This window comes from Fusarium sambucinum, chromosome I, assembly GCF_050947815.1.
Source record: "Fusarium sambucinum isolate potato_lamoka chromosome I, whole genome shotgun sequence".
NCBI classification, from domain to species: domain Eukaryota; kingdom Fungi; phylum Ascomycota; class Sordariomycetes; order Hypocreales; family Nectriaceae; genus Fusarium; species Fusarium sambucinum.
In genome coordinates, this window is record NC_139294.1 from 7,940,720 (window position 1) to 7,961,939 (window position 21,220).

General features: G+C 47.5%; 13 protein-coding genes across 13 annotated transcripts; 8 read left to right on the plus strand and 5 right to left on the minus strand.

Moving 5' to 3' along the window:
* Nucleotides 1-64: 64 nt before the first annotated feature.
* Nucleotides 65-781, plus strand: FSST1_005320 (methyltransferase family protein; the record flags this gene model as incomplete). The annotated part of the gene is made up of 1 exon (XM_083231583.1): nucleotides 65-781. One exon carries the CDS (start codon nucleotides 65-67, stop codon nucleotides 779-781), a length of 717 nt encoding a protein of 238 aa, XP_083088750.1.
* Nucleotides 782-1,118: 337 nt separating this feature from the next.
* On the minus strand, nucleotides 1,119-1,856 carry FSST1_005321 (uncharacterized protein; the record flags this gene model as incomplete). Its single annotated transcript, XM_083231585.1, has 1 exon — nucleotides 1,119-1,856. The coding sequence occupies one exon, from the start codon at nucleotides 1,854-1,856 to the stop codon at nucleotides 1,119-1,121; it is 738 nt and encodes a 245-aa protein (XP_083088751.1).
* Nucleotides 1,857-2,284: 428 nt separating this feature from the next.
* FSST1_005322 (beta-lactamase/transpeptidase-like protein) lies at nucleotides 2,285-3,496 on the minus strand (the record flags this gene model as incomplete). Its single annotated transcript, XM_083231586.1, has 1 exon — nucleotides 2,285-3,496. One exon carries the CDS (start codon nucleotides 3,494-3,496, stop codon nucleotides 2,285-2,287), a length of 1,212 nt encoding a protein of 403 aa, XP_083088752.1.
* Nucleotides 3,497-4,144: 648 nt separating this feature from the next.
* FSST1_005323 (uncharacterized protein) lies at nucleotides 4,145-5,269 on the plus strand (the record flags this gene model as incomplete). Its single annotated transcript, XM_083231587.1, has 2 exons — nucleotides 4,145-4,180; nucleotides 4,235-5,269. The coding sequence occupies 2 exons, from the start codon at nucleotides 4,145-4,147 to the stop codon at nucleotides 5,267-5,269; spliced, it is 1,071 nt and encodes a 356-aa protein (XP_083088753.1).
* A 320-nt stretch (nucleotides 5,270-5,589) lies between these two features.
* FSST1_005324 (golgi SNAP receptor complex member 2 family protein) lies at nucleotides 5,590-6,375 on the plus strand (the record flags this gene model as incomplete). The annotated part of the gene is made up of 2 exons (XM_083231588.1): nucleotides 5,590-5,592; nucleotides 5,647-6,375. 2 exons carry the CDS (start codon nucleotides 5,590-5,592, stop codon nucleotides 6,373-6,375), a joined length of 732 nt encoding a protein of 243 aa, XP_083088754.1.
* A 206-nt stretch (nucleotides 6,376-6,581) lies between these two features.
* Nucleotides 6,582-7,495, minus strand: FSST1_005325 (thiamine diphosphokinase; the record flags this gene model as incomplete). Its single annotated transcript, XM_083231589.1, has 3 exons — nucleotides 6,582-7,157; nucleotides 7,233-7,303; nucleotides 7,363-7,495. 3 exons carry the CDS (start codon nucleotides 7,493-7,495, stop codon nucleotides 6,582-6,584), a joined length of 780 nt encoding a protein of 259 aa, XP_083088755.1.
* A 677-nt stretch (nucleotides 7,496-8,172) lies between these two features.
* FSST1_005326 (coiled-coil-helix-coiled-coil-helix domain-containing protein) lies at nucleotides 8,173-9,368 on the plus strand (the record flags this gene model as incomplete). The annotated part of the gene is made up of 3 exons (XM_083231590.1): nucleotides 8,173-8,380; nucleotides 8,438-8,801; nucleotides 8,852-9,368. 3 exons carry the CDS (start codon nucleotides 8,173-8,175, stop codon nucleotides 9,366-9,368), a joined length of 1,089 nt encoding a protein of 362 aa, XP_083088756.1.
* Nucleotides 9,369-9,858: 490 nt separating this feature from the next.
* FSST1_005327 (putative serine dehydratase domain-containing protein) lies at nucleotides 9,859-12,192 on the minus strand (the record flags this gene model as incomplete). The annotated part of the gene is made up of 7 exons (XM_083231591.1): nucleotides 9,859-10,323; nucleotides 10,377-10,426; nucleotides 10,503-10,565; nucleotides 10,713-10,867; nucleotides 10,936-11,804; nucleotides 11,854-11,970; nucleotides 12,022-12,192. 7 exons carry the CDS (start codon nucleotides 12,190-12,192, stop codon nucleotides 9,859-9,861), a joined length of 1,890 nt encoding a protein of 629 aa, XP_083088757.1.
* A 919-nt stretch (nucleotides 12,193-13,111) lies between these two features.
* FSST1_005328 (Metallo-dependent phosphatase-like protein) lies at nucleotides 13,112-14,224 on the plus strand (the record flags this gene model as incomplete). The annotated part of the gene is made up of 1 exon (XM_083231592.1): nucleotides 13,112-14,224. The coding sequence occupies one exon, from the start codon at nucleotides 13,112-13,114 to the stop codon at nucleotides 14,222-14,224; it is 1,113 nt and encodes a 370-aa protein (XP_083088758.1).
* Nucleotides 14,225-14,633: 409 nt separating this feature from the next.
* FSST1_005329 (major facilitator superfamily domain-containing protein) lies at nucleotides 14,634-16,208 on the plus strand (the record flags this gene model as incomplete). The annotated part of the gene is made up of 1 exon (XM_083231593.1): nucleotides 14,634-16,208. One exon carries the CDS (start codon nucleotides 14,634-14,636, stop codon nucleotides 16,206-16,208), a length of 1,575 nt encoding a protein of 524 aa, XP_083088759.1.
* A 268-nt stretch (nucleotides 16,209-16,476) lies between these two features.
* On the plus strand, nucleotides 16,477-18,208 carry FSST1_005330 (cytochrome P450; the record flags this gene model as incomplete). The annotated part of the gene is made up of 4 exons (XM_083231594.1): nucleotides 16,477-16,795; nucleotides 16,843-16,878; nucleotides 16,924-17,408; nucleotides 17,459-18,208. The coding sequence occupies 4 exons, from the start codon at nucleotides 16,477-16,479 to the stop codon at nucleotides 18,206-18,208; spliced, it is 1,590 nt and encodes a 529-aa protein (XP_083088760.1).
* A 241-nt stretch (nucleotides 18,209-18,449) lies between these two features.
* Nucleotides 18,450-19,298, plus strand: FSST1_005331 (alpha/beta fold hydrolase; the record flags this gene model as incomplete). The annotated part of the gene is made up of 1 exon (XM_083231596.1): nucleotides 18,450-19,298. The coding sequence occupies one exon, from the start codon at nucleotides 18,450-18,452 to the stop codon at nucleotides 19,296-19,298; it is 849 nt and encodes a 282-aa protein (XP_083088761.1).
* Nucleotides 19,299-19,393: 95 nt separating this feature from the next.
* FSST1_005332 (Alpha/Beta hydrolase protein) lies at nucleotides 19,394-20,371 on the minus strand (the record flags this gene model as incomplete). Its single annotated transcript, XM_083231597.1, has 1 exon — nucleotides 19,394-20,371. One exon carries the CDS (start codon nucleotides 20,369-20,371, stop codon nucleotides 19,394-19,396), a length of 978 nt encoding a protein of 325 aa, XP_083088762.1.
* Between the last annotated feature and the right edge of the window lie 849 nt (nucleotides 20,372-21,220).

Below are 21,220 nucleotides of genomic sequence, written 5' to 3' on the forward strand. Positions count from 1 at the left end.
TCCATGTCTCTTCCTCGGCCGTCTTCATTTTTACCTCTTCAAACGTCACAGCATCGATCAATTAATGGCTATCCCTATTTCATTCTCTCAAGCCTCTTTGACAGCTGTCATACTAGGCTCCGTCTACGGAAATTATGTCGCTCTATCACCGCCCAACCCCAGTCACCATGTTGCACCCTCGACCGGAGACTCGGTTCGTGGCTTGCTTTTGACCAAGAAACACTCGACCAAGGTGGCACTAGCTCCTTGGGGTTTATTAGCGCTGCAGTCTGCTGCTCTCACCTTGCGTTACCCGGACATACCAGCTTCTGTCATCCGGCACGGTGCAGAGAACGGGCTCAACACGAACCTCGTAACATGGTCTCCTGCAACTGTGATACCCTTGGCCCTGATTTTCAGTGCTGGGATTCCTCTTCGTTTGATCCCCTACGCATCGCTGGGTAAGAACTTTACATTTGCGCTCAAAAGGCCGGACCAGCTGAAAACGACGGGTATATATCAATATGTCCAGCACCCAAGTTATACCGGCCTTCTCATCCTCATACTCTCCAACGCAGCACTTCTCGGCAGACTGGATGGGCCTATCAGCTGTTGGATTCCTCCACAATATTACAATGCCTTGTATTGGACATTGGGCGTACTCGCACCGTGTGCATCACTTTTCCTGTGTGGAATATGGAAAAGAGTATGTGAAGAAGAGGAGATGTTGAAGGGAGCTTTCGGCAAGGACTGGGAGAATTGGCATGCAAAGACGGCTCGTTTTATACCATATATCTTCTAGTTCCTCTGCCAAGACACAGGTGTTGGAAAGAATAGAAACCGCCTTCGCAGCTACTACAGAATACCATGTCTTTTATCAAAGGCCATATCCAATAATGATATAGAATAATTCCCATTGAAATAAGAAACGACGACTAAGTAAATAAAACCGAGAAACTCTGCGTCAGCCAATGTCACAATTATGATACAATAGCCTCAAAGAAGTCCATCAAAAACTTCAATAAATACATATCGACAATTCTGACAAACCTAATGTCGGTAATCCACTTAACAAATACCAATAGTCAAAACCAATCCCCAGTATACGCCCATCGAAAATTAAGATGGGGTCAAGCTTCTCAACTTCGTAACCCTCTCTCGCCTATGCACATTCCTGTATCGTTATCTAAGCCCCATCGTTCCTTTTCACTCATCTCGAGAAGGGTATTAAACAAGACCTCAGAGCCAATATCGTCTTGTATGACTCTCATACCCGGATTCTTGACCGAATGATGTTTCTCCTTGTACATGCGCAAGGCCCTGAGATATACCCGGCGTGCCTCACTTGTACCATGAACAAAGGATGTGCCTGGGGCTCTCACGTTGGGAGTTTTGAACGCGGCTGATGGGAGCCCCGCGAAGTCATCTAAGCCCAACCCTTCGGTCGTAGAATCGTCTTTGAGCCGTAAGTGACGAAAACACTCAACTAAATTAACAGGCTCGATGTTGAGATGGCGTTTGTTGGGGATATTGAAGTTGTGGTTTGCCTTCATGTGGATCAGGCTCTCATCGAAGGAGTTGCTACCGTTTACGCAGAAGAGGCAAGTCTCGGCATCTGGGATTTCCAAATCGTTGCCTTCAATATTTTCCACTGAGTGAGTGTTGGCTTCAAAGGCCATCTCGATGTCAGGATCGATGGACTCAGTTGAAGGGGGGTCAACTGCGAAGGACATCTCAGTATCGAGACTAAGAGAGTCAATGTGACAGGCGCTGCAATCATCATTAGATACTATCTTTTCTTGATGAACAAGGTTGTGTGCATACTTGGGCTCGCTCTTGGAATTCTTATAATGTTCCTCGATTGTATCAATACACATATTGTCTGATTTCATACTGTAATGGGAATTCATTGTGATTGTTTCTTTAACAGGTAGAGGGCAATCGGTTTCATAAATCTTCGATTTAATGTTCGTATTGGATTATGTCCGTTGGTAAGGCCGTTCAGCGATTCGATTGAATTGTCGGGGTGTGAAATATGAGCTGGGGACTAACAGTGGGAAGGACTCTTTCTTATACATTCCCATTAATGCTGCCTACGAGTTTAAACTATTCAAATTTGGTTTATTCACGTAGCAATATCGTCAAGCTTTGACTTTCTGCACTGATTAAATGGAATAAAGTGTGACTTATGTTCCACATAACGTTCAGTCAATTGTAGAGTCTATTTACATGTCCTACTTATAAACCCCTTTAACCTTTTTTCTTCCCAACATACCACAATAGAGTTTATTTTTAAACTAAACACCTATTTCCTTCGTGACCCTTTCAGAACTTTCAAGATCGACGTCGCAAAATCAGAATTCTTAGTAAAGAGATCAAGATCATGCTCGGGATATCCAGACTGGACAGCGACGACGGCATTTAACCCAGGGACAATGTAAATGGCCTGTCCATACATTCCAATAGCCGCAAAAGCACCGTCATCTCCCATCTTGTACTCATTCGGATCGCCTCTGCCAGTCGTCCACCAACCGCTCTCATAGCCAAAGTTGGACACAAAGTTGTCGGGATGGAGAGCCCTGGCTCCAATACTATACTTGGCGTCTGATATATCTTGGAACCACCCAGGGGGCACGTTTGGTCCTTTTCCTTCTTCTTTCATCCCATCAAGAATAAAACACCCAAAACGTGCCATGTCTGTCAGGGTAACCGATAAGCCACCGTGGCCATCAACGTGACCTGCAGCAGTGGTGCGTATATAGCCGTCGTACTGCATTCCGGCCGGTTCCCATATCGTGCGGGATATATACTCGTCGAGAGGCTCCTTTGTAGCACGAGATATAGCTGTTGACAGTACGTAGTAGTTTGGGTTGTAGTAGTGAAACTCTTCCAATGGCTCGGCCACCTTCCTTGCGGTCTTAAGCCAGTTGAGAACAGCATCAGGATCCGTCTGGGGATATAGCTCAGTTGCGTACATTGGGTTTGGCACATCAGCTGGTCTTTCGTCCTCAGATTGCTCAACAACTCCTGATGACATGCTGGATAGTGCGAGAAGCGGGACGTCTGCCCAAGCAGTCCCCTTGAGCTCCTCGACATGACGAGATACAGGATCATTGACCGATAGCTTTCCCTCCTGCTGGGCAATAGCCAATGCCGTAGAAACTACCGACTTGGTGACAGACTGCACATCATTCCTCGAAGCTTTGGAGTTCCCATGCCGATACTCTTCAAGACGTATAGCACCATTCTGCACAACGACGCAACCAGTCAATCCATATCGGCGCATGAATTGATCAAAGTCAATTCCAGAGCTTTCCTTGACCGCGGATGGGATATTGAGTGAATCATCTCGTGCAAAACGCCTCAGATAGGAACCGTGTCTAATCTGGGTTGTTCGGTTTTGGAAAGTTTCTTCTCTAAGACGATAGAGAAGAGGAGTATAAGCCGGATCAGCAGGTGGAACTGAGGAGAGGTTGAAACCTCCAATCTGGTCACTGAAATGTGACAAGTCTCCCATTTTGGAAATCTGTTTCACCAACTTTGAATGGATAAATTCGGTGATGATAAAAAAAATGTTGTCCGAGACTTAGTATCGGAGGTGAGGGCCGAAGATTGATAATACATACTTTCGGCCTCCAATCATGTTCTTTTCTCGAATCTGATGGTGCCCACTCAAACTACAGCCGGCTCTTGTCCTCCGAGCTCTTTAATAAACAATCAGACATTCTAGAGTGCATGCAAATACTCTTCAGTATTGGTTTATTGGACACAAAGAGATATCAAGGTGAGATATTAGTCATATGAGATGTGTTCTAATAAATTATGTTATTTGAGAGCATGGTCAAGAAAAGAGAATTCATGACTACGTATCCAAATATCCTCCATACAGATCCCAAAGAACCGAAGTCCATCTAGCTGGAACTTACGTTGACAACAGTCATGCCTACATGTTGACACCGCGCTTCAAATGCCATCATCAAAAAGGTGTAGATGAACAGCCGATCTTTTGCATATTTTGATAACGGTACCAGAAGTAGCCCCCGCGCTTGATAGGCAGGGAAGAATACACCCGTGTAACACTAAGAAACTTGGAGTAAGCGACAATAACCACGTTTAACTTTCCTTTCAACATCAACATTGTTTATCTCCCCAATCAACACTCGCCATGTTAGAAGTTCGCTGCTCTGGAACACCATACGAGGTAAATTGTCTGTGATGTGAAATCTCAAGGCCCAACACTAATGCTCTTACACAGATCGGCCATCAACATGGTGCCATAGCCAAGGATAAAGTAAATGGATCTCTCTCCTTTTACGAATGGCTCTTCCAAGAAACATGTTCTATGAATTGGGAGGCTGTTCGTCAAGAGGCTAAGAAATACATCGAGCCTCTCCGGAACATATCTCCGCGTCACGCCGAGGAACTACAGGGTCTAGCCGATGGTGCTGGTGTTGACCTTTTGGATATCGTCGCACTGAATGTCAGGACTGAAATCACTTTCAGTCTCTACACGGAAGACCCTACTACTCCCATTCAAACTGACGGCTGCACAAGTGCCGCATTTCGTCAACCCAACGGCGAAGTGCTTCTGGCGCAGAATTGGGACTGGCAACTCAAACAGGCGCCAAATCTTCTCATCTGCCATATTTCTCAGCCTGGAACGGACATACCCAACATCTCGATGGTTACCGAGGCGGGTGTGATAGGCAAGATTGGTATCAATTCTGCGGGAGTAGGGACTACATTGAACGCCGTTCGAGCTCGCGGCGTTGATAATACTAAACTTCCAATTCATCTTGCTCTCAGGACAGCTCTGGAGTCCAAATCAGCACGAGAAGCTGCGAATAAGTTGTACAAGATGGGAACAGCTGGTAGTGGGCATATCCTCGTGTCGGATCCAAGCGAAGCTATAGGTCTGGAGTGCACGAGTATAGGAATTAAAGAGATCAACTTGGACAGTAACGGGACTCTGGTGCATACAAATCATTTACTCCTCGAGCACCCTGGAGTCGATGAGCCAGGTTGGTTACCAGATTCCAAAGTGCGCTTTGCACGCATGTCTGAGCTCATCCAAAACAAGATAACTTCGGGAAATATCGACCACGATTCTCTTTTTGAGCTGTTTAAGGATGAACAGGGATACCCGGCGTCGATCAATCGGGATGTCACTACGCACAGAGATGGGACCACTACTTTATTCAACATCAATATGGACTTGGCAAAGGGAAAGGCTAAAGTTAATATGGGGAGACCCACGAGCTGGACTGAGAGACTAGAGCTATCACCTTAGATGTTTAACATATTCGCTGTAGCGAATCCAAGAAACGCAGTCCCTAATGGGTAGCAGAAAAGTCGGCCTCCTAAGTATTAGGGTATAAAGAAAAGTAGTCTAAGGAGCATAAACTGCCCGACGTAATAATTTCGTCTCTTATGCTCCCGAGATGACTTCGAGATACAGGGTAAGCATCTTGCGAATGTTTCGCGGATTGTCATTGTTCCGGCCCGGGAGATCTGGCCTCACCATATATCCCTACACCAAGAAATCATGATAAAAGTTGTCGTCGCACGTCACTCGACCCTAACAAGCTCCTTAACGGAAAACCCGCCATCATGGTAATTCCCACATCACCACCAAACTCAATCGTAGTCGCTAAAATCTTGATCTAGAATATCGCATACAATTCTGCCTTGCGGCAAAGCAAGTCTCTGGCCGCCGAACTCCAAAACCTCAATACCAAATCCCAAGCATCTCCTTCCGAGATTGGCAACGTGTCTGCCTCAATCGCTTCCTTCACCAAGACCCTCGACGAATACCAAAGTCTCGCTCGCCAGGAGATTGTCCCCAAGAAGCAGGAAGAGGCTTTTGCGCGAGTCAAGAGGTTTCGCGAGAACCTCTCCGATTACCGAGGCCAAATCGATTCCCTCAAGAAGGCCCGCGAGGATGCTCAGCACCAGGCGAACCGCACAGAGCTTCTGGGGAGAAGACCGTACAATGCTACACCGGAGAATCCTTATGCAAATGCCACGACGACCAACACGCACTCCACCTTCCAGCCTCGACACCCAACCCAGTCCAACGGACCTTTGACGACGGGCTCACCGGACGAGATGCGCGAATCACATGCTTTTAGGGAACAAAACTTCTTCTCGAACACGAACCAGGCTCTCGACGATTACATTGCGCGCGGACAGGCTGTGCTGGGTGATCTTGGTCAGCAGCGAGAGATGCTCAAGAGTACACAGAAGCGACTTTACAGCGTTGCCAACACATTGGGTGTAAGCGGCGATACAATACGTATGGTGGAGCGACGGGCGAAAGAGGACAAATGGATCTTTGCTGCGGGCGTGGTGATATTCTTTCTGTTCTGCTGGCTGGTGCTTCATTTTTTGCGATAGAATACCCCTGAATTGGAGATATTTGGGAGGTAAAAGTGGCTACAGACATGTATGCACGTTGGGAGTAGGCATCAGCGCGGCGCTCAGGAGTTGTCTTTTGTATTTGGGTGTTGAGTTTGTTCTTTTCCACATGTATCATACCACCCATTCTCAAGCGGACTCAAAAATACAAGCAACAATATGACCCATCACGCTTTAGAATCGGATCACTCGTCATCACCGTCGCCTTCTTTAAGTGCTACCGTGAAGAGCACATCCTTATCTGTCGTCACTGTCACGACCTGCGATTCGGGCAAAATGTGGTTGCTAGTGCTCAGCTTGCCGCCAATCTCGGTGTGCCAATCCTCGACGTCCCATTCGAATCCCTTTGTTGTAATGTTGGCGGCTTCCTTGAGAGGGATAATGCCAACGTGCTTGCCAAAGGCGTCCTCCTCACCATCCTCGCGGACCTGGATGTGATGTGTACCGGCTTTGAGCAAAAAGGTCAGGCTCGAGCCCGAGAGGAGGAAGACGCGACCGCTCGCATATTCGGGATCGGTTTGGAAGAGGTACAGATGGTGGAGCTGGGAAAGACCCTGGTCGACACGGCCGCCAATGCCTCCGAGAGCGACAATGTCAATCCCGGCATGTTCTTTGCGGATCCAGTTAACGGCTTTGGAGAAATCGGTCGACTCTTGATCGGCGTCGCGGATGATTTGCGCAGGGGAGGGTTGCGACGAGTAGAAATCGCGGACCGTTGGGGTCAGGGAATCGAGGTCGCCGATGATGAGCTGAAGGTTGGACTGTTTCAACGGTTAGAAAAGCCCATTCCGCAATTGCGACAATTTGTTTTTTCGTCCCACAACGGTGATACATACGTATTTTCCATGGAAGGATGATAGCTTGTGCAGTCTGTTTGCTCCTCCATCTGCTGCAACTCTCACAGAAGCTGCGGTGACCCTTTTTTAGTAACCAAGCAGAAGCAATACGTTGAGGCGGGTTACATACAGTTCTTCCAGAGCTTGCGCAGGTTGACGCCGTTCTTCAAAGGCTGGTTAAGAATGAGAAGAGCAAAGTCCTGACCAATGTTGTAGTCCTGCAGCAGCTTGGCTGGTCGCCATTCAAAGGTCTTGGAGGCCATGGTATCGTGGGGTGGGATGATGGCAGATTGCGACGTTTAAAAGCTGGAGAGCGATGATGTTAAGGATTGGAAAAGAACACCGATGCGCTGCTGAGTGAGACTGCCTTTCTTCCTCGTGAGAACAATACCTAGCTCAGTTTCCTAGCTTGACAACTTCCCCTCGTTTCCTGTGCGACAGCTTCTGCTTTGTCTTGCGCTGTCTCGCCTTGCCTGAACCAACTTCGTCTAGTGAATAAGCTTTGGCCCTATGTATCAGCCACCAACAGTTCAAAAGCTAAAAGAGCCAAGCGTTGGGTTGTTCACGTTTAAGGCTTCAATAAGGCTTCTGACAGTGTTTAGAGGCGTCTCATGATCGATCAGGAATGAATCGCGCACTAACTATCTAAACATCAAATAACCTATGGACCGATGGTGGGGGGGACGTCATGGTCCGATAAAGGGTCACTTATCGATAACGAAGAAATGCGGCGGCGGGTAAATGACGGTTACATTATTTTTTTCACTCAAATCCTGGATGGAGCCAATTCCCGGTAGCTCGGAGCCCAGCATCGTTATACGTAAACGTCAAATGTTCCCGATGCTCCACTGCTGACCAATTCTTTCTTGTATCTCTTTCTTTTCGCGCCTTTGAATTGATGATTCCCTTTGTTTCTTCATTTCGTTAGACTCCAAACACAATGTACCGAAACACCATGCGATCGGCCTCGAGGCCTGTAATTGCCAGCTTGCGATCAAGCACTATCCGCGCTGCCCCTCGACGATTCGCTTCCACAGCTCCCGCCGACAAGCCCCGATCTTTCAAGGGTTCTCTGTTGCGATTGGGTCTGGCATTCGGTGCCGTATACTATTATAACACAAGCCCAATCTTTGCCGATGAGGCTATCTGTATGTGTGCTTGAATAGCTCGGGAGAAATAGGAAGCCTGCAACTAACAGCTTATAGCAAAAACGGTTCCTGCTCCCGCTGCCTTTTCCGATGACGACCTTCCTACTGTCGACTCTATTGTAGAGGAGAAACGCAAGCAGATCAAGGCTAAGAGCGAGGAGGCTGCTGCTTCTTCAAAGACACCCGAGTCTCAGCCATCCAATCCCCAGGCTGCCGCCGCCGATGGATCGCCTGCTGCTTTAGAAGAGGAGGCTGGCCAGCAGGGTGCTTTCAACCCTGAGACTGGAGAGATCAACTGGGACTGCCCTTGCTTGGGTGGTATGGCCGACGGACCTTGTGGAGAGGAGTTCAAGACTGCTTTCAGCTGCTTCGTTTTCTCTGAAGAGGAGCCCAAGGGCATGGACTGCATTGATAAGTTCCAGTACGTCATGCCGAATGATCATGATATGTAGCTTGCTAACTTGAAAACAGGGGAATGCAAGAGTGCTTCAAGAAATACCCCGATATTTACGGTGCTGAGCTCGCAGATGATGAGGACGGCGCTCCTACTCCTGACTTTGGCGATGAGCAACCCTCCGGTGCTCCAGCGACCGCCGAGTTCAAGTCCGATGGTGAGCCTGCCCGTGAATTTGGCGAAAAGGCCGCCGCCGATACTACAAAGTCCGATGATTCGCAAAAGCCTTCCGAGTCCAAGCCCGCCGATTCCAAGCCTGCCGCGTCCAAGACTCCTGCCAAGACCACCTCCACTTCAACCAAGTCCGACACTAAGCCCGCTTCTTCCGGATCAAGAATGGTTCAGGATGTTGCTACCCCTACAGAAGAGCCTGTGAACGACAAGTACTGGCAGGATATGCACAAGAGCGAGGTTTCTAAGAAAGAGGTCATCGCGCCGGTCACACAGGCTCACGATGCCACTGCTGCCAACGAGGAGATCAAGATTATTGAGAGACAGGAGGCTGCTAAGAAGAAGACCGAGAAGAAGCAGTAAATGGTATAAAGTAAAATATTGGCGCTGCTGAGTGGAAAATGTACTTTTTGTAAATTATTTGGAGTCTTGGCAGGAGCAAGGATGCTCTTATCTGTACCAACGCTGTAGGATTGAGAAGGAGCAGAAGCCACGAAATTAATAGACATGATCACATCTCACTACTATTTGCCATTTCACACTTTTTGATGCACCATGTCGGGAATGGGGTGTGCTATTGAATTTGGTATCGTGCCTGAGCATGTATTGAGATGGGTAATAACCTGGTATCAGCCAGAGTAGAGACTATAAACAAAGTAAAGTAATGCAATGTAGTGTACCAAAACGCAAAAAAGAAACTGCCATCTCAATCATCCTTCAAGAAATCCCGCAGCGTAATCTCTTCATAGTCCGAGTCGTTGTTCGTTTCGGGATCTGAGCTCTGTAGTTGATCTGCGCAAGGGCTTTCGCAACCTGTGCTTTTTCGTTGACTTTCACACTTTTCATCATCTTTCTAAGAAGAACCACCCTTCTTGCCCTTGTACAGGTATCTTCCAACAACGCCTTGAGCAGCCGCGGCACTGGCGAGAATGCCGACACCGTAAGAGACGGCCTTCCAGTCGAGTCTACCCTTCTCGTACAGGCCCCAGCCCTTGTAGCCGAGGAAGGCACCGAGACTGACAACGGTGGCCAGGTTAGCGACAGTCAGGCCGGTGGCCTCGCCGTCGGTCAGCTTGGAGAACTGCTGGATTAGCCAGTTGTCGGTCTCCTTGACCTTTGAGGCAGCTGCGTCACGCTTTCGCTTCTCTTGCTTAGCCTCATCCTCTCGCTCGACGCGGGCTGCTTGAGTCTCAGTCTGAATCTCCTGCTCGAGGAAGTCGTTGGGGACGGTGTGCACGCTAGGCATATCAACGTCAACCAGAGAGGCGGTGGAAGCAGACTCGTCAGTCATGATTTGAGGAGGTTGAGGGGCAGCAGCCTTTTTGGAGGGGTTAGCCAGGACAATTGTGAGACTGGTAGTTGTTAACTTACATCCTCGGGGCTCTGCTTGGGACCCTTGGCAGCAATATCGGCGTAAGACACTGTGATAAAAAAAGTCAGTGGTCTGATCTGATGTTGGGCACAAATACGTTTTGGTGACGTGACATGTATACTTACTGATGATGGAGGCGGGGTAATGTGATGAGGGGTGGAATTGATTGAGTTGTGGATGAATGGATCCTAAAGGATTATTGAGAAACGGGGAATATTTGAATGAGGAGTTTTGAAAGCCAAGAGTATGTATCGTGATCGAGGAAAGAGAGAAAAAATGGAGGGGAAGAAAGATGGGATGGGGATTTCATGTGACGCAGATCATCGACAACGCACCTTTTTGAAGCTTCCGCAATTCGCCGATGACGTATGCGGCTCGAGATCCACTAACAAGCTTTCCTCGTCCAATCCAGGGATAATAAAGCAGGATTTTGCTTGGTTCGGAAGAAGTTGGAGCCAGGAACAAGATTATGGGGGAACCAATCATGGAGCTCAATCATTGTTAATCCAGGTTTCAATGGATGATCACTTTAATTGATTATGTAGCCGACAGGCTTACCATCCCTTCCAAGGAATCCATGTATCCCTCACGATACCCTCCTCATCAACCACATAATATACAAGAAATGCTGCAGCCGCAATACAAGAATGATTGCACCAAATCTCAACTCTCTGACCAACCTTGAAATTTTCGTCTACCTTTCGACCCTCACTCGTGCCCACGATTCCATGCTCCTGCGATAACCGTACCAGACCCCACGATGGGCTGCCCACTACTCGGCCGAATCCACTAAAGGCGCTTGCCTCACGCGACAATGCAATCACACCCGCGTTGACCAGCGCTTCGTTACGCTCCGGGTAGACGCTGCAAACCTCTGCTGCCACCGACACGGCCTGCTGCGACTCGGTCACGAGACCTGTTGATACTTGCTGGAGATCATTGCAGGGGAAGTTACCTGCGTGGAGCTCCAGGGCGACGTTCTCTGGCATCGACGCCTTGAGGCTTTCTACCACGTGCGCTGTAGGTGTGCTGCCAACGGAAATGATAAGATGACGGTCTGAGGGAAGAAGCTTGGCTGCAGAGAGCACGCTCGATACTTCGATGTTGAGAGTCTCTTCAGCTTCTTTTCGTGAACGGCCTCCGTATGAGTGTCCGGCGTGACAGTAAAATCCGTAGATGTTGACTGCAGAGGACTTTTCTGCGCGCTCTACCAAGCGATTCAGAGCATCACTGTTGGCTTCAACGCCAGCTCGGTGCGAACCAACGTCCAGCTTGATAAAGATATCCCAGGGCTGCTTGCTTGAAGCCGACTCTTCGAGAAAAGAGACCTGTTGCTCGTTGTCGACCATAAGCTGAACACGCAGCGATTTGCGAAGCTCAATCAACCTAGGCAGAACTCCTGGGTAGACTGGGATGCCATACAGACACTACGTTATGTTAGCATTTCGGCCTTTAACTCTCCGGACAACGTAATACCTCTTCTACAAGACCTTCTTCCACTAGGGGCAAGGCGCCCTTTATCTCAGGGATGGTTGATGCGATCATGCCTTTGTATTTACCCTCGGCAAGCATTAATCTTGTCACCTCGAGCGTCTATAAGACGGTAAGCCGATGTTATTCGTCCATCATATATATGCAACGTACCTTGAGCGTCTTGACATGAGGTCTAAAGCCAATGCCGAGCCTTTCCACATCTTGGTGTAAAGTGTCGATGTTTTTCTTGAGGACCGGCAGATTGACTATCAGAGACGGCGTAGGAAGCTCTGAGATGGATTTCCCGATAAACGACTTGTGATTCTCGAGTGAGTAGTCCATGGTGAAATGTCTCGTTCTGAAGTTGTTCTATCTGAAAGCACTCAACGTGGGGCTAGCGAGATTTAAGAAGAACGCGGGGAGTTATGGGGTGTAACTGATAACTACAAGTTGCACTGTCTGGTAAAAGAGTTATGAATGTTTGAGTTATTTAAATGAATTGTTCAATCCTTCGTAGTTGACTATGGATCAGAAGTGGGCTATAAGTGTCTATGAGGCAATTGCCAGTTATCCGCGGCGAATAGATGTAGCGCCGGCCATTTCCCGCGGACAACTGTGGACATCAGTAATAGATGGGTTCAATCACAAAACCACACATTCTAAGAATCGGAACGAGAAAGTAGAGCTGATATTTGGCATATCACAAGGATTAATACTATTTAGCATAAATCACCATCAGTGAGACGCTTTACCTCATTTTGTCATGTTCAACTTACACAGACTTCTCCGCCAATTCTCTAGGGCTTCTTGAACTCGACTTACACAGGTACACGAGGTAAGTTTTACTATTTGTTCTCTTGTATCTATTAGCAGGTAGTCCCTCATCAATACACGGATAGCAACTAGTCATCAGAGGCCTCGATACTCTCTTGTTGCCTTCTCCCGCATGTCGGCCCTTGGTCACGTTTGTATCGTTCAAGTCATTCCTTCGTTTAAATTTCGCATGGTGAAGCGCATCTGTAACAAAGTTTGAGTATATGCCTGCAAAAACAAACCTTAAGCGTACTGCCTGTTGCCTGCACAATCTTGAGACTCAATTGCCCCAAGGCTATTCAAATCGATACAAGATTAAGTTGTCACAATACAAGGTTCTGTTTTCTCAAAGTCATATAAATAACGCTGTTCCTATGACAGTTCTACCAAGTTGACAATATCCTTTCCCCATTTACTCACATATTATACCGCATTTCACACATTAACAATGTCGGCCTCTACCAATACACGCATCCTAATACTGTCTGATACCCACGCACAAAGCTTTCCGCCCGGCATGAAACCTCTCCAGCGAGCAGACGTGGCTATTCACTGCGGTGATCTGACAAACGACTCCAAGCTAAAAGACTACCGAGAGGCAATCCAACTACTAGATAACATCAATGCTCCTTTAAAGATTGCTATCGCAGGGAATCACGAGTTTTCATTGGATGATGCGGCCTACAAACACAAGATCGAAGAAACCTGCAGGATACAGCAGGAAGATATCAGCAAGGACATCATGGCCGAGTTTGGCGAGTTCGGGGAAGCGAAGAAGCTACTTCTACAGGCGAGAGACAAGGGCATCATTTTCTTGGAAGAGGGCACTCACAAGCTTCAACTTCCCAACGGTGCTACTCTGAAGCTTTACGTCAGTCCGTATACACCTGCTCACAGCTGCGGTGGCTGGGGCTTCCAGTACGACGGCATTCACGATTTCGACATCAAACAGGGGACCGACATTGTTATAACGCATGGTCCGCCTCACGGAATCATGGACATGACTTTGAATAGGGAACGCATCGGATGCCCGCAGCTATTCGCTGCAGTTGCCCGAGCCCAACCACGGATCCATTGCTTCGGGCACGTTCACGAGAGCTGGGGTGCAAAGCTGGTGTCGTGGAGACCCAATTTGTCAGAGATTCCGCAACATTTTACGGATATCGACAACGACAAGTCATTTGTGATTGAAAATTTGGCACGGTTGCGTGGCTCCAAGTTTGAGTCTCGGGAGGAGGAAAGAGAGAGGAAAGAGAGGATAGATTTCTACACGTCGCAACGATGTTGCCATTACAATTTCGATGACAGGCCAATTCAACCTGGCGAGACCATGCTTGTCATTGCTGCACTTATGGGAACTGGGCTAATTGATCAACTCCCGTGGATGGTAGACATTGATCTGAACCAATATCAAGTGGTAGAGAAGAGGGAGGGCATGCCGAGTTCCACGCTTGGAGTGGATTCTCTAAGTAAGAGCAAAGACAAACGGAAACGAAATGGTGGGTCTAGTATTGATCTTACAACCGAGGGAGACATGAAAAGGAGGAGGACATACTGGTAAATGACATATTGTTCCAGCAGTAACTGAGTCATCCCGCAGTCGGCGCCGAATGCAAGGTACGCAACAACCAACCAAGTCAACCAGGCTCTTATACCGGACATAATACATGTCAATCTCCATCGGGTAATACCCCAAGTGACCAATCCAGAGGCATCTTTTGATACATAGTCCCTGTAAGCATTCTGGATGACACTCACTTACAAGCAGTCTGCCGACTCGGCACCGAAACAATGTGGACAAGCCCACTTATCATATCATCACCCAAGCAAAAGGTCAGCATGTTTAACAATTTAGCTGCATCTCTGAAGGGTTTATTTAATTTGCCTTTGATCTCATCTATTTTCTATTTTTCGTCGATCAAAATGCCACCTCACATTCATTTCACCATTATCCCAAAACTACTGGGAAGATGAGCGCCATCACTGCAGATCACAAAGATGATATTGAGAGTGTACATACACTACCGCCCTGCCAAGACAATGAAAAGCAACAACCCGATACAGATACAGAAGTCGATACTCCTTATTCGAGCTTCACAATATGGCAAAAACGTCTGATCGTTTTGGCTGCTGCCACGACAGCTTTATTGTCGCCCATGACAGCTCAGATTTACTTCCCTGCTCTGCCAGCCATAGCCAAAGATCTGAGCGTCACTACCTCGCAAATCAATCTCACTGTCACCACTTATATGATCTTCCAAGGAATCACCCCCATGTTTATTGGATCACTTGCGGATAGCGGTGGAAGAAGACCTGCGTATGTGATTTGCTTCATGATTTACATCGCTGCCAACATTGGTCTTGCCCTTGCACCTAGTTACGGTGCGCTGCTTGGTCTTCGATGTTTACAATCTGCTGGTTCTGCTAGTACTGTTGCGCTCTGCTTTGCCGTAGTGGCCGATGTTGTCACATCTGCTGAAAGAGGGCAGTACATCGGTATAACAGCTGTTCCAAGTGTCCTTGGTCCTTCACTGGGTCCAGTCATTGGTGGTTTGCTTGCTGAATATCTGGGCTGGCGATCCATATTCTGGTTTCTCGCCATATTTTCCGGTGTTGGTCTCTTCCTCATCATCGTCTTTTACCCAGAGACTTGCCGTCATGTCGTCGGTGATGGTTCCACCATTCCACCTTTGATGTACCGTTCCGGCCTACAAATCATTAAGCAGCGACGCAAGCGAGCTGAGTCGGACAAAGCTGGTCTGAGTCGACAAGTCTCTACGGCATCGACGTCCAAAAAGTTCAAGTTCAAGCCACCCAATGTTCTTGAATCAGTCTTCATGCTCTTTGAGAAAGAGACAGGTCTTCTTCTAGGGTTCAGCAGCATATGCTTCGCCGGCTTCTACTGCGTAGCTGCCGCCATGCCTTCCTTGTTCGCAGAAATTTACGGTTTTAATGAAGTCCAAAACGGACTTATGTTTCTTCCTCTGGCAGCTGGCTCGATTGTCGCAGCGTTCATCGTAGGCGCTTTCACAAACCGAAACTACAAGCGTCACTGCGACAAGCTCGGTATTCCGTACGAGCGAAACAAGCAGCAAGATCTCTCTGCTTTCCCTATTGAGCGCGCACGTCTCGAGATTGGATTCCCTCTTCTTATGCTTGCAGCGGTCACAGTAATCAGCTGGGGCTGGGCCGTTGATGCAAAGACGAACGTCGCTGTACCATGTGTGATTAACGGACTGATGGGCGTGGGCATCGTCGGATTCAACAACACGGTTAACTCTTTATTGATCGATATTCATCCTGGAAAAGCAGGGACTGCAAGTGCGGCGAACAACTTGACACGATGTCTAGTGGGAGCTGGAGCCAGTGCGGCCATTATACCCATGATTGATGCTATGGGCGTGGGATGGGCTTTTACACTTGTTGGAGGTTTGTATATCCTTGGATGTCCCATTTTGATCGCTTTGATGATTTGGGGAACAAAATGGAGAGAGGAGTTGAGAGTTGAAAGGGAGAGAAAAAACGAGGCAAAGCAAGTTATTTAACAGATTCGAAGAAACGCTCAAGATTGAAGATGATTATAAAAGTAATGGTTATATATACTAGATTGTAATTGATAAAGATATACATATAAATGCAAATGATTATAAGAAATCGGATTCTGTTTGTGTTGACTTAAACTGGTGAGTGAATATGAATAAGAATGTGAATGTGGGGATGTCAACTTTTTTCATCCAAGCAATTAACAAACTTGACTCCTTCACGCATCACTTCCTACAAGCACATGTCATCTGCTGTGATGCTTTACCAGTCATGGCCATGGATTTCTCTCTTTTCTATACCTGGACGATGACTCTAGGTAGTCTTTTAGTCAGCTTCTTCACCAAAATTACTTGCTCTTTCTTGGTGTTGGTGGCTTCAATCGCCATCTACAGACTCTACTTCCATCCTTTAGCACATGTTCCTGGGCCAAGACTCGCTGCTATCTCAAGTTTCTGGCACGCCTACAATGCCCGAAATGGACGGATGGCATATTTGGGAAAGACTCTGCATCGAAAATACGGTCCTGTTGTGCGCGTTGGTCCGAATGAAGTTTGGTTCAATACAAAGGAAGCTTTCCATGCTATTTACAGTACGTGATCAACCAGAAACATCACGATATAAACTAACGACTTCAAGGCAATGGCAGTGGCTATGAAAAGTCAGACTTTTACTGTATGATGAGCTCACAGCAGTGATTGAGTGTGCTAACTTATACAGTGGCGACCGCTCTCAACAAACCTCAAATCAACTGGCACCTCAATCCCGAATTCCCAGACACTCTCGACCTCTTATCGGAGAGGGATGTAAGACGTTACCGTCTCCAACGCCGTCTCATTGGTCCAGTCTACCAAACTTCTAGTCTCATTCAACACGAAGCTGCTGTCGATGAGGTCCTCGCACGCACCATTGCCAAACTGAAGAGCTTGAATGGTGCCCAGGTCGAACTCAACGAATGGATGCACATTATCGCTGTCGAATGTCTCAGCGCAATTGTTCTCTCATGGTCACCCAGCATGCTGAAGAATGGTACTGACAACGGCTCTGGTACTCATGCCTACCATGGTTGGAGACGAAAGAGTGTCTTTGGACTGTTTCCTCTGGCTGCCAAACTCGAGTTCTTGTCAAAGTCGACCGGACGACTCTTTAGCACCATTTGGGGCGTCAATTTCCAGCCCCCGAAAGATTTCCGACCTTTTTTTCCTGTATGCTCGTTCTTACTGAGATTCCCTGGTATAATACTGATGATTTGCAGGACGTTGGCAAGAGAGCGTCTCGTCGCATCAACGCAGCCACGAAATCCAAACACCACAAAGATGACCGCCAAGATCTTCTAAAGGACCTCATTGAGCTTCACAAGTCCAAGCCTGAATTTACAGTGAATTATCTTCGAAAAATGGCAATCACCAACTTTGGCGCTGGCCACGAGACAATGGCTTCAACTCTGACGTCTATTATCGCCATGCTTGGCTCAGATACGGATATACAAGAACAGGTATCCCGTGAGATCCTCGAAACGAACAACTCGACTGATTACTTTACTGCAACGCGTTTACCAGAGACTCAATCTCTTATCAAAGAAGCTAAACGCCTATATCCCGTCATCAGCATGTCGCTGCCCCGTAAAGTCCCTACAGGTGGTCTTCATCTACACAACTACTATTTTCCACCCGACACAACAGTTGGCTGCAACCCAGTAGCATTACATCGGAATCCAGAAATCTTCGGTTTCGATTGTGATGAGTTCAAACCAGATCGCTGGTTAACCACAGACCCCGATGCGGCACGCAACATGGAGCGTGTAAGTCTGAGCTGGGGCGGTGGCGCGAGAACATGCCCTGGCCGGCACTTGGCAGAGTTGGTAGTCTTCAAGGTTGTTCCAGCTCTCGTAAAGGAGTTCAAGATTGAGGCTGTTGTGCCGCCTGAAGACGACAATCGTTCATATTTCTTGTCCATGTTGACGGGTGTCAAAGTCAGGTTTATCGAAAGAGGGACAGCCGATTGATGAGCTATAAAAGCTATCCTTTCCCGAGCCATAGCTTACGGAGCTTCCCTACTACTAACTCGGGGTTGCTAACTCCATTCTACTGCTTATCAGTAAAGTTTCGTCATCTTGGCTTCATTGCCCGGTCGCTCGCAACTGCGCCCTTCAGACGACATAGCAGACATTATTAATCCATGAGTATAAGAACCCAGCAAAGAATCACACTGTTATCTTCAGACTCATCAATCACAAAGTATCAACCATGATCAAGCCAATTGTCACAGAGAACGCCCTCATCAATGGAAGCCGTGTCGCCTACGGTGTCTATGGCAAGGGCAAACCTGTCGTTCTTCTTCACGGCACACCATCTTCATCCCTCATATGGCGCAACATCGTCCCTAAGCTTGTCGACGCCGGTTATAAAGTCCACCTATTTGACCTTCTTGGTTTTGGTATATCCGAGCGTCCTTGGAACCCAGCTGTCGACACTTCTATGACAGGCCAGGTTTCTGTTCTGGAAGGCCTTTTAGAACTGTGGGGCTTGAAAAAGATACATATTATTGCTCATGACATTGGAGGTGGTATTGCGCAGCGCTTCTCGGTCTTTTCACCCGAAAGAGTTTTGTCGCTTACACTCATCGATGTCGTGAGCTTCGATAGTTATCCCTCCAAACGGACAAAGGAGCAGATGCAAAACGGGCTTGAATCTCTTATCAAGACAGATAGTGACAAACACAGAGACCATTTTAGGGAGTGGTTACTATCCGCCGTCAAAAACCCAGCAAAGTTCGAGGAGTCGAGTCTCGACACTTATCTCAACTACATCTCTGGTCCGATCGGACAACCCAGTCTGTTCGAGCATCAAGTTCGACACTATGATCCTAAACATACAATGGAGGTGGCACCACGTCTTGGAGAGCTGGGTAAGCTACCTGTACAGTTGATATGGGGAGCGGATGATGCTTGGCAGGTAGTCGATTGGGCTCATAAACTACACGATGCAATTCCTGGATCAAAGCTTACTATTTTGGATGATGCTGGGCACTTTTCACCTGAGGATCAACCTGAGAAGACGTCTGAGCTGCTTGTTAGCTTCCTAGGAAAGCATTGATCTATATATTTTCAATAGTTTATCGGTAACCAATACCTTCTAATTCAACATCACTACATGTAAAGACTTTCGCCTCTATATCTTGTAATATAGACCTAGAACCGTATGAGTGCGTCATTTCTTGCTTCTTTGGCTCGCTGATGCCATCTCGTTCCAGGTCCCAGGAACTCAAATACATGAGGTACACCAGGCCAGAGGTGAAACTCAACTTCGACATTGTCTTCCATCAGCCTCTTGACGAACTCCAGGTCCTCATCTCGGAACAAATCAAGCGTGCCAACATCAACGTATGTCGAAGGAAGTCCCTTGTAGCTTATTGCCCTCGCTGGTGCCGCATAAGGTGAAACATCTGCCTCTGCCTTGCCAGCTTTGTCCTGTCCTACGTATGCTTTCCAGGCTAGTTCGTTATGATGCGGTGCCCATGTGGTGAACTTGAGAAACTCTGTGTCTGTTGGATGAGATGTTCGATCATCCAACTCAGGAGTCACAGCTATCAGCTTTGCTACTGGGGGATTGAGCTCTCTGTCTCTAGCCATGAGCACAGTTCCCACGGCTATTCCACCGCCTGCACTCTCTCCCTGTACACAGATGCGCTTAGGATCGATGTTGAGCTCTACTGCGTGCTCTGAGAGATACTTTAAGGCTGCGAAGCTGTCCTCCACTGCTGCGGGAAACAGATGTTCGGGCGCAAGGCGATAGTCAACAGCAAACACCGGCCTTCTTGTTTGAAGTGCCGTTTCTGCGTTGAGTCCACCACAGATCTCCACAGTGCCTGATACAAAACCACCTCCGTGGATTGCCAGGATTGCAGGTTGAGGTACTTTGACGTTGAGGATGTCCGGTCTGACATAACGACGCAGAAGTATCTGCGCTCCATCGAAGCTTTTGACGCTGTAGTCCGTCTGCTCGATGATATCTGAAGGTGGTGGTTTAGGGAATACTTTGGCAAATAAGGCGTGATTGTTACGACGAATGTCGAGAGCTGTCTCGGGAGGGATTGAGGGGCGGCCGGATTTGATGAGGGCCAATGCCTCAGCGAATTCAGAATCGTATTGAATGCTCGTTACAGACATTATGTGAAAGTGTAGATGTACTGTTTATGTTTAACAGTATGAGAGAGATTCTTGGAGTCTTTATACAAATAACAACCCCCAGTAAGACTAAACTTGGGAGTCAAGCTATTTGAGGGGTTGATGCCTCGGGATGTTAATGTCACGACCAAAGGTGCTGTCTAACCCGAATATTTCTATGGTTTATTTACAGTTGTGTCATATTACATACATGAAATGATGTTCACGGTAATGGTCGTGTGCTCAATTGGACTGCTCGTATGGTCCATCGTTTAGACAGTTCGTTGAGATCAACACCCTGGGACTTTACATATTGCAAGCCAGGATCATTATGGTAAGCATCATATCCAAAAAGAAAAAAACTGCCAAGATGAATGAGACAGACCTAGATACGGCATTATACTAGTATCTATCTAAAGGCAGATTGAATATAATATTTAATGAATTGACTTTCAACTCCCGGGTAACCAACCATCAGGGTACTAGAAAAGTTGGCCGCTGGAATCATGAGAGACGAAATTAGTAGGTCACTTTATGCTCCTTAGGCTATACCTAGTCCTTAGACTAGGTAGACTTGAACGCACCTCAGGCTATTGAGAAGGTGATGGACACATTTGGAACCATGAGATTATCACAACGATATACATCACGTGACTCTTATCGGTGAATGGCAAGCTCCGAGTCGCCGGTGTTGGCCCCCCTGTCCCCATTATACTAAGCATAGCGTGGCGGCGTGGGTAAACCATCGATTACCTTGACGAAAAGTACAGATCGCGACTTGCAGGTTGCAACAAAGAAATTGGGAAATACGGCCACTTTGGCGACGTTGACAAGAGGTATTTATCCTCACCT